Consider the following 10,491-nt stretch of genomic DNA (forward strand, 5'->3'; position numbering starts at 1 on the left):
CGGGGAGTCTGGGGTCTTCTAGGTCCGAGGAGAGTCTGAAGTCCAAGACAAGGGCTGAGTTAGCTTTGATGGAATTGAAGGGAAATTGAGGGGCTGGGCAGTGCCCAGGGACACGTAGGTACCAACTGGTGGCCGTCAGAGTGCAGACTCTGGGGTCAAGCAGACTCAGGCTTGTTTCCTGCTCACTAGCTCCATGACCCTGAGCAGATCCCTTCGTTTTTCTGTACCTAAACTGCATCACCTGTGAGGGGCGAATGCAAACAGTCCACATCTGACCCACAAGCCAGGGCCTGCACCTGCTAAGTGCTCTGTAAGCGTTCGTTTTTAGTACTGTCCGGGATGCTGATTGACAATGACCAGGGTGAAACCAAAGGGATCGGTCAGGGGGACAAAAGTGGCCCCCATGGGTGGACTCCAGAGCCCTGCTGACCTTCCTTTTCATTGTATGTAAATGAGGGAGCCGAACTAGAGCTCCAGTCATTCCAAATGTCCATGTTCCGTGAGGTGGTTTTGGGAAGTCTCCGCAAGTCCTTCTGAGTGCTAAGCTGTGGCCCCGAGGCTCAGCCCGGACAGCAGGTTCCGGGGAGCCCCTCTGGAGCACTCACTGGGTCAGAGTGACTCAGTGCCTCTGATCCCAAGTGCCAAGGGGACAGCTCAGCAGCCGCAATGGCACTGTTCATGTAGCCACGGGGAAGGCAGTGGGGGTCCGGGGAGCAGGAAGGGATGTGGGTGTGAGTCCTTTGCTCCCTGGGCGAGACGGGTGGGGGGGGGCAGCTGGGCGCCCGCGGGTACAACACGACGTTTGTTCATTCTCTGCCCCCCTGCTCCCAGGACGCATCGGATAACCATCACGAACTTCTGCCTCGGGAAGCATCTCGTGAGCGAGGGGGACCTGCTGAAGGACCAGAGGGGGAGCCCTGCCTACATCAGCCCAGACGTGCTCAGCGGTACGTGCGGCGAGCCAGACAGCGGGCCCCAAGGGCTCCGCACCGCCGGGCCCCACAGTGGCTGCCTTCAGCAGGGTGTGTGTGTCCGGGGGGGGGAAGCCTGGGCTAGGTGCTGGGGCTTCAGCGGTGGTCCAGACCAGTACCGTCTGTGTACAAAACCTGGGGTCTTCTGGGGGAGGAAGATGGTAATCCTCACTCTGGTGCAGGGTTAATGACTCTCTGAGATTATTTCTGTGAGTGTGAACAATGGGCACTTGAAGGACTTTCCTGAGGAAGTGACATTTGAGCTGTGATTGCAAGGACAGATAAGGACTCGCGGTGTGACTGGGAGGAGGCAGCAGCTGTGGCTGGGGCTCAGGCAGGGGGCCTGGTTCAAGGGGAGGCCAGAGGGGTGGGCAGCGGCCAGACCAGCAAGGCCCGAGGGAAGTTCCCTGGAGAACATCATCCCGCCTTTCAAGCGCGAAAGGGAGCCATGAGCAGGTCTTCAAGACCTCTCTCTCTTTGTTCTGTTCCTTCATTAGTTCCTTCCTTCCCGCCTCCCTCCCTCCCTCCCTCCCTTCCTTCCTTCCATCTCCCCTCCCTCCCCCCACCCGAATTTTCCAAGGGCCTGTAGAAGGCCCTGTTCTAGACACTTCAGATACAACAGTGAACAGGCACACGGATCTCCCTGCTTCCGTGAACGCTGAGCTGACTTTCTAGTGGGGATGAAACAGCCAGCACACAAAAAAGCCAGTTATGCACCGATTAGCCGCTGATCCTATTGCTAAGTACCAGGCACTGTGCTGAGCACATGACCTGCATCACCTGCTTAAGACCCCACAGCTACCCTGTGAGGTAAAGACTCCAAGTCCCTTTATCACAGCTAAGAGTAAATCTGAGAACTGAGGCTCACGCCTCAGCCAGCCTCCTGCCCAAGCCCATGTTCCCCGGGATGCTTTCTTTCCTTTCCCTGTGACCTTTGCCAAATTGGGTCTTTCTGTCCTGATCCTTAGGGAACCAAGGGCTTCAGGTCTGCTCCCATCCTTTCCACACAGAGGTTCCAGGGTGCCTCCGGGGCCACCATCCCCAGGCCAGCACACTCATCGAAGCACTACCACATGTTGGAGTCACCGTGGCCTCTGCTAGAGGGAGCCAGGTGGTAGGGCTGCACCCCAACTCCCCAGGGACCAGCCCAGCCTGGACACCCTCCACGAGATTCCTCAAAGCACCAGGCTCCTCCCTCAGCGCAGCCTACGAGCTGGGGCCTGTGACTGTGCGTGCTGGGGCTGGAAGGGCTGGCTGTGGTCAGGCCGCCTCCGCCACGCCAGGCCAGGGGGCCTCCCCGCGCACGCACTTCCTTCAGCTGCCTGGAGCCTCTCCCTGGCTCTTCCAGCTTCATGTGGGTCTTAGAGGACGAAACAGAGGAACCCACTGCTTCAGAGAGAGTCCTAGACCCGGAGACCCGAGATCCGGCTCTCGTTCTGGCCTTCAGCCCCCTTCTCTGAGCCCCAGTCCCCTCCTGGGTCAAAATCGGACACACTGCTGCCTCCGCACATGGTTAAGAGGTTGAAGCAGGATGATGACTACAAGTCCCGCCTTGCGGGCTCTGAGTCGAGGCCTGCCACTTCGTTGGTTCTGCGTTCCAAGCACAGCCTCAGGCATCGGGCCCAGAGCTGTGAAAAGGCAAACAGGACCTTGTCCGCGTAGAGTTATAGTCTGGTCAATAACTGTGTCACCTTGGAAAAGTTACTGACTTCTCTGGGCCTCGAGTTTCACATCTATAAAACAGGGATGATAATAGCCCCCGCTTCATAAGGTCCGTGGGATTAAAGAAGGCCTTTAACCTGCTGTCTGGCTAATTAACATTAGCTGGCATTATCATTACAGAAAGGAAGGCTTGAAGTTCAGTCCCCTCGGAAGCCAAAGCTCAGGGCAAGGTCACCTGCCCAGGCAGAGCTTCCGGGGGAGCTTGTCTGCTGGAGGGGGCTGTTCAGCTCCCATCCAGGCCAGGGCAAAAGTCCTGGGGCTCAGGCTGAGGGAGCCCACACCGGCTGCAGCCGCAGCAGCTAAGAGTCGTGGCATGGTGAACTCTGGTGATGACCCCACATGGCAGAGCACGGTCCAGGAGAACGGGGTTGCCCTGGGATTGACCGTGGGGTTGACCATGGGGTCTGCTGCACAAGGCCATCCACACTGCACTTTGGCCTCGGGGATTGGAAAGGGGCCAGGGTGACACAGCCTTAGAGAAAGCTTAGCAGAGGCTCATCTCCACAAAGTCGCCTACTGTACCGGCCAGGGCAGAAAGCTCACTCCCCCAAGCAGCCCTGTGAGGTCAGCGTCCTGGCCCCACTTCACAGATGAAGTAATAGCCTAGGTCAGGGACGCCCGTGGTACCTTCTGGAGGCACAGGCCAAGGCCTGTAAGGATACTTCCATGCACATATGCAGTACACATCCACCTGGTTAAGCTGCTTGACCTTCAGTGGCCCTGGAGAGCCTTCCAGAACCAGTATCTCCTACCCCAAAGGCATTTGTCACCACCCAGGCGGCTTCAGGACCCATAGGAGGGATCCTGGTTGTCCCAGGAGAGGACACTGAGGTGCCCGGCGGCATCTCTTCCACACCCGTGGGGGAGCTGAGTCACATTCTAGGATCTGGGCTGCTGCTGAGTCTGCTGTCCCAGGGACTGGGCGGGTGGGGGACTTCGCCAGGCTTGGGGTGTTGTACTGCTTGCCGATGGGAGGCGGTAGATAATGGCTTGCGCTGAGAGCGGGAGGAGCCGGGCTTCTCCAGTCAACTGTGTGGTGGTGGACAGGTGACATCCCTGTGCCTCATTTTGGAAGAGAAAATAATTCATGGAGTTTGGCAGACACGTAAGGAAATGAGAGCATTTCTTCCAATGCCATCACAGTGTGGCGCTCGCTTAAATGCTCACTCCCTTCTGCAGAGAAGGAAACAGCACAGAGGGTTCACTTAAATGGATATTCATTTCTCTAGCAAATATTGGAGTCCTGCTGGGCACCGGGGCTCAGCGCCAAGCAGAGGGCGCCTGATCTGAGAACTTACCTTCTCGCGGGGGAGACGGGAAGTAAACAGGGGAGGGGACCCTCGCAGACAGGGCGAAGCGCTCTGGGGCGAGGGGATAGGGACTGGGGCAGGGGTGGCCGAGCGGCCCAGAGCCAGTTAGCTCTTGGTTCCACACACACGCTCCTGGCCGCCTGCTCTGGGAGCTGCTTGGCTGGGTGCCGGGGCCGTAGACCCAGGCCCAGCCCCAAGAGCTTGCCGTCTGGCAGAGCGGGGCTGGTATGCCGGTGGGTGGCCTGCACGAGGCCAAGTGTGGTCCCCTCTCCTCGGTGGTCACTCCGAGGTGGGGCATCATCCTGGGAGGAGGTGCGGGGCTCCCGTGGTAGGATTTCAGGCACGGGGCTGGTGAGCTGAGGGAGGCCCGGGGCCTCGCCCTTCGCCGGGCCTGGGCTGAGTGTGCGCGTGTCCGTGTGCCCCACAGGCCGGCCGTACCGGGGCAAGCCGAGCGACATGTGGGCCCTGGGCGTGGTGCTCTTCACCATGCTTTACGGCCAGTTCCCCTTCTACGACAGCATCCCGCAGGAGCTCTTCCGCAAGATCAAGGCCGCGGAGTACACCATCCCTGAGTGAGTCCCGCTCCCTGGGGAGGGGCGGGAACAACAGAGTGGCGGGTTGGAGGGAGCCAGCAGCCCCGGGCACCGCCTGAGCCCTCTCCCTCTGCCGCCTCAGGGATGGGCGCGTCTCCGAGAACACCGTGTGTCTCATCCGGAAACTGCTGGTCCTCGACCCCCAGCAGCGCCTCGCTGCCGCCGACGTCCTGGAGGCCCTCAGTGCCATCATTGCGTCCTGGTAAGTGGGCAGGTGCCGGGCTGGGCGGAAGTCTGCGTTCTGCCCGTGCTCAGGCCCTGCCCCTCCCACCCAGGTTAGTGGCCTGAGGCCGGGCCTGTTTCTTTGCTGGACAGAGTCGGTTTTCCAGATTTTCCCCACGGTGAGATGGGAAGGGTGCCACCAGAACTCAGGGTCGAGCATCCCCCGCGTGCCAGTTGATGCCAGCTGTAGGACTGGCATTAATTACCTCACTGACTTTCCACCGCAGCCTGTGCGGTAGACATGTCCCCCATTATCGGATGAGAAAACTGAGGCTTGGGAGACAGAGTCATTCATGTCAAGAGGGGGCTGAGCTGGGACCCAGCCCGGTCTGTTGAGTCCAGCCGAGTCTTAGAGCCGTGGGGCTCCGGCTGGCCAGGCCCGGGGAGCCAGCCTGACTCGTCCGCCTCCCCGCAGGCAGTCCTTGTCATCGCTGAGTGGGCCTTTGCAAGTGGTTCCTGACATCGACGACCAGATGAGCAATGCAGACAGCTCCCAGGAGGTGAGTTGGGAAGGTCAGAGCAGTCGTCACCCAGTCCCAAGGGACCAGAGTCCAGGGACGGCAGGCTGCAAGGCGCCCTCGGTCTGAGCGGCCTGGGGCCTGCCTGGCCTCCTGGCGGCCCCGTAGCCTGCAGGAGGGCCGTGGGGCGGTGGAGGCGGGGGCCCAGCCTGGTCCTCTCTCCGCTTCCTCTTCCTGCCCGAGCCCTGGCTCTGCCCTGCGCTGACTCACTGGGTCTCTCTCAGCCTCTCTGCTCTTCCTTTTCCAGATGATTCATTTTCTCCCAGTTTTCTCTCATTTCCTGCTCCCTGCACTGGAGAAAGTGCTGGGCCTGGCGTGGGGGCAGACCTGGGCGCCCGGCAACAGCTGCCAGGCGGTCTTAGGGTGCCCCCTGGAGGGCAGGGCTTGGCCAGCAGAGCTGTGGGACAGATGCCCAGAGGACCTTCCCTCCCTGCCCCTGCCCCTCCTCCCCCTGCCCCAGAGCGCCACAGCCAATGCTGGGCACGTGGGAGAGCCTCCTGGCTGTTGACAAGAGAGCTGGCAGGCCCTCCCTCACCTAGATGCCCGCAGTGCATCTGTCCGTCCGCACCACAGGCCCGTGTGGCCGTATTCTCCTTCTCTGTTCACAAAAGGAAACTGAGGTTCAGAGAGGTGCAGTGATTTTCCCGGTCACACAGCTCAGACCCCAAGTCTGAGTGCAGAGCCCTGCTGTCCCCCGTGATGATCAGCACAGGGACCTGCCCCTTCAGTGTGCTGCCCTCTGCCTGGGCTGCACCAGACCGCCCAGGTGCTGAGCACACTGGCCCCCCGACCCCCGGGGCTCTCGAGAACAGCTCTGAGGGGAGATTACTGCCCCTCTTCACAGCTCAGGAAGCTAAGGCCTCCAAGGTCATGCGACCTCCCCCAAGGTCAGTGGGTTAGTTAGCTGGAGATCCGCTCAGATCCCAGGCCTGAGCTTCAGCTGGAGCGACCCCTGGGCCAGGCTGCAGGCGAGGTCCAGGCTGGCGGGAGGGCTTCGGGGATCCACCCTGTGGGCCCCCCCCCCCCCCCCCGGCAGGGCGGCCTCTGGAGCCAGGTCACCTAACACTGGTTCCCTGCTCTTCTCTCCGACCCCCCTCTCTCCCCCTCTCCCCTCCTCTCTCCCTCTCTCTCCCCCCCTCCCCCCTCCCTCTCTCTCTCTCTCTGTCTCTCTCTCTGCCTGTCTCTGGCTTTGCCCGAAGGCCAAGGTGACAGAGGAGTGCTCCCAGTACGAGTTCGAGAACTACATGCGGCAGCAGCTGCTGCTGGCCGAGGAGAAGAGCTCCGTGCACGAGGCCCGGAGCTGGGCGCCCAAGCGGCAGTTCGGCAGCGTGCCCCCCGTGCGGCGGCTGGGCCACGACGCGCAGCCCATGAACCCCCTGGACGCGGCCATCCTGGCGCAGCGCTACCTGCGCAAGTAGCCCCCTGGCCCGGGTGCCGGCCCCACCGCCACCTCTCCCCAGCCCCCAGCCAGCGGCCCGAAGCCCCCCGCGCCCCCCACCGGCTGCGACAACGGGGACGGGGCCGGGACAGCGCAGGTCACACACGGGGTCAGCAGAAGTACCACGAAGCTACCTTGGGAATGATCGCTTGATTGTTTGGTTTTTTAATCTGAGAAGCCTAGATAACTAATCTGCTTTTAATCATGACGTTTTAATCTACCTCTGGCTCTTTAACCATGCTGTCTCTGGACTGAGTGAGGGAGGAGGAGGGGGCCCGCCCACCCAGGGCAGCGCCCGCCCCCCCAGACAGATAAGCTGAACCCGCAGCTCGCTGCTGGCTCCCAAAATGAACGCCCACCCCCCACGCCCTCCCAGGCCCCCTCCCAGGCTGTGTCTGTCCCTCCCCTTCTGACCCCAGGCCCCTCAGTCCAAGCTTTGGAAAACTTCACCTCATCGTAAGCAGAATTCAAATATATTTATTTTTGTACTGAAACCAACTTCTCTCCCATCTCTATGTGGCTCGGCCCGTGGCCACTCCCTGCCCCCACCCCCACCCCCACCGACCTGGCTGGACAGCAGGGAGCCCACCGCCCACAGATGGGCCCCCTCCTCGCCCCCAGGCTCAGAAGCCCCTTCTTGCCTGCCCCTCCCCCTCCAGCCCACCAGTCCCTCCTGTTTCTGGTGATGGGGAGGCCTTTCTAGACTTGGTTCTCTTTCTCCCATCTCAGTAGCTTCTCTGAGGTGCTGTACCCTCGCATTAACCCTGGTTTCTTTCTGCACCCCGCACCGTGGTACTGAGGTGACGTTGACACAGATGTGAAAGGGGTGCCTGGTGGGCGGGCGGGGAGGGGAGCGCTGGGCCGACCGTGAACAGGTGGGCCCTGCTCGCACGCCCTCTTGTTGCTCCCCGCACCCCTCTGTGTTCACAGAATGGTGGGGGCATCTCCCCTCCGGTTCTTGCCTCATAATGGATGTGGGGTCTCTCCCAGCAGACCCTGGCCAGGGCCCTTCATCGGGGCTGTGGGGCTCGCGGGGAGAGCTGTAGGGACTGGTGGGGGGGGGGGTATGCCTGGCTTGAGAACAGCCCTGCTGCCCTTTTTGAGCCGAGATTTTGAAGTGGATGCCCGTCTTGCCAGAAACACTGTTCTCACCAGAATGCCCTTCCCTCCCACTCTCCCTCACTGGACTTGGCCTTGCCCGGTGCCAAGCAAAGACCCCTCCTCTGGCCTATCCCCCCAGACCCCCCTGGAAAGGCTGAGTGTTCCCCTCCAGGCAGCCCTGGGCCTTGAGGCCCTTCCTGTTCTTGCTCCCCAGTGGGGAGGTGACCGAGGCCTGTGTGACCTTGTTTCCCAGAGTGTGAGCTGCCCCCTCCCCAAAAGCTGACTCACTGTGAGTGACTTGGGCAAGTTCCCAAACCTCCTTGTGCCTCAGTTTCCCCATCTGGAAAAAATGGGGCCACCTCTTGCCAGCAGTAGCAGGGCCGCCCATGCCCCTTCCTCCCCATGCCCCCATCCCAGCACTTGGGCGCCTCATGCCTCTGCCTCAGTGGGTCTGCGGGAGCCCGCCTGAGCCCAGCACTTACTCCCCCTGAGCACCAAGCTCTGCCTCCATCAGCGGCCAGCCGCTGAGAGCCAGGGTGTCGTGCTGCGGGGGCGGGGGATGGCCTCTTTTCTATATTTATTTCAAAAAGAAGTCTCCCAAGGGAGTAGAAATGCAGTCTGGCCTAGGGCTCCCAGCCCCTGTGACTGTCCTCCCGGGAGGGTCTCAGCCGAGACCCTCTGGGCCTGCTTGCCACAGGTGGGCTTTCTCCTCCTTTTCAAAGCAATACGCTCGGGGGTCTGCAGAGCCTTATCAGACAGGCTGGGCCCTCCAAGGTCGGCCCCTGCGTCTGATTACGTTTGTGGCAAAGCAAATGAGAGGAGGTTGGGCCTGCCCTCCCTGGGTGTCACACACTGAGAGGTCCTGTTGTAAAGAAACAAAACAGAAAAAGTCACAAAAAAGTTTGTATAAAGACATATTTTTGTACTACATGGGGACTCTTCCTGCATGTCAGCAATAAAACTTCCTGACCTGGAGCCGGTGTGGCCTGTACGTCTGCCGTTCTTGTCGTCCTCCCCGTGTCCCTGTCCCTCATGCCCCAGCCAGGCAGGGCAGGCTTCCTGCAGCTCTCGGCTCTGCCCCCTCGGACAGCCCCCCTCCCCGCAGCCGCTTGGTGGAGGAGGGGACAGAACTACCCCGCATTCTCCTGACCCATTAGTGCACCCCCCCGCCCCGGAGTGCCCCCGGCGGACCTCCCTGCTCGGCTAGCTCAGCCCCGGCCCTGTGCGGGCAGGAGGCATCCCAGGGCGGCTGCGGCTGGCCCAGTATCGATCCTCTCTCCCTGCCAAACCCCCATCTGGGGTCGGGGGGTCCCGGCCAGAGACTGCCCATGTGCCCCCAAGCCCATCCAGGGCAGCTCGGGTGAGAAGGGCCAGGCAGGCCTTTTCCTGCACTGGCCTCCCCCGTCGCTCCCCTCCATAGGCAGCCAAAGGGCTTCCTTCCTTCCTTTCTTTGTTCCTTCCTTTGCCTAAATTTAGACGTTGGGGCTCGAGCACCGGAGTGTGCCCCTGACAGTAGGCCGGCCCCCCAGCACCCCACGGCGCCCCGACAGACCCACTCACGGGAGTGGGAGCCCACACACGGCCCCAGGTCATAGAAGGAGCCGAGCCCACGCCCGGAGCCCCTTCGCAGCAAGTGTGCAGACAGCGGACTGTGCGGATTGTCCAGAGCCGCCCCGGCCCCTCGCCCCGACCCGCACACCACCTCCCCGGCCGCTCCCGCCTACACACAGCGCTTCATCCGAGCCATCGGGGGTGCGCGGCCGGAGGCGCCCCGGCTCTGCCAGCTGCAGCGCCTGGTCTCGTCCCCACGTCCGCCTCCTTCCCGTCCCCCCACCCGATCAGCCTCCGTTCCACGCCACATGCACGGGTCAGCCTTACCGGCCACCAACACCCAAGACCGCCGCGCGCGGGGAGGAACCCGGCCTTGCCTACTCGCCTGTCCACACCTGGGACGGGCTGGGCACGCAGCTCGCACGCCAGAACTCGGTCTCTCAACCTCAACGTGTCAGATGGCTCTTCGGTTTTTATTGTGAGCCCCAGAAGCCACGGAAGCGGAAAGTAGCACAAAGGTGGTGGTGTTGGGGGGGGATCAACAGCCTCCTGTGCTCCTGAGAAGTCAAACAGGAACTGAGAAGTTTCCACCGTTTGAGCCACCTCCGGGGCCCCAGCAGCCTCAGGACTGGAGCTGCCCAGCTCTCTGAAGTGGGGAAGGGAGGAAATGGAGGCTCGGTGGCCGAGTTGATCAGGCCAAGCTTGCCTTGACTTCTTGCCCACCCCCAACCCCCTCCCACCCAATGTCCAACCCCTGCTAATCCTGTCACCGGCCAGGCAGAATCTGACCCTTCTCGCGGCTTCCTGGCCTCCCTGCTCCCACCCTTCCCCTACAACCACCCAGGGGCCACATGGCAGCCAGAATGAGCCTTTTTACAAGCCCGGTTTTGTCCCTCTCCAGCTTAGCACCTCTGATGGCTTCTGTCCCAGGCAGGATAACATCCAGAGGTCTGTCTGTGGCTTGGAAAGCTCCACAAACAGCTCTGCACCTGGCCTCCTCTCTAACTTGTGGGCCCCTCACCCCGCCTCCGTCCCTGTGCCAGCCACACTGGGCTCCTTGCTGAT

General features: G+C 61.7%; 1 protein-coding gene across 3 annotated transcripts in view; it reads left to right on the top strand.

Annotated features, from left to right (window-relative positions):
* STK40 (serine/threonine kinase 40) overlaps positions 1-8,866 on the top strand; it is a 38,114-nt gene extending 29,248 nt beyond the window's left edge. For 2 of the 3 annotated variants that reach the window (XM_078073409.1, XM_078073410.1), the window contains 5 exons: positions 832-1,022; positions 4,431-4,575; positions 4,679-4,798; positions 5,234-5,318; positions 6,536-8,866. In XM_078073409.1, coding sequence (XP_077929535.1) covers positions 832-1,022; positions 4,431-4,575; positions 4,679-4,798; positions 5,234-5,318; positions 6,536-6,754 — 760 coding nt within the window. In that variant the 3' untranslated portion in view covers positions 6,755-8,866. The remainder of the gene's footprint in view (positions 1-831; positions 1,023-4,430; positions 4,576-4,678; positions 4,799-5,233; positions 5,319-6,535) is intronic. The other variant, XM_036108107.2, reaches the window with a different exon arrangement.
* The last annotated feature ends 1,625 nt before the right edge of the window (positions 8,867-10,491 follow it).

Source organism: Halichoerus grypus, chromosome 5, assembly GCF_964656455.1.
Source record: "Halichoerus grypus chromosome 5, mHalGry1.hap1.1, whole genome shotgun sequence".
Classification (NCBI taxonomy): domain Eukaryota; kingdom Metazoa; phylum Chordata; class Mammalia; order Carnivora; family Phocidae; genus Halichoerus; species Halichoerus grypus.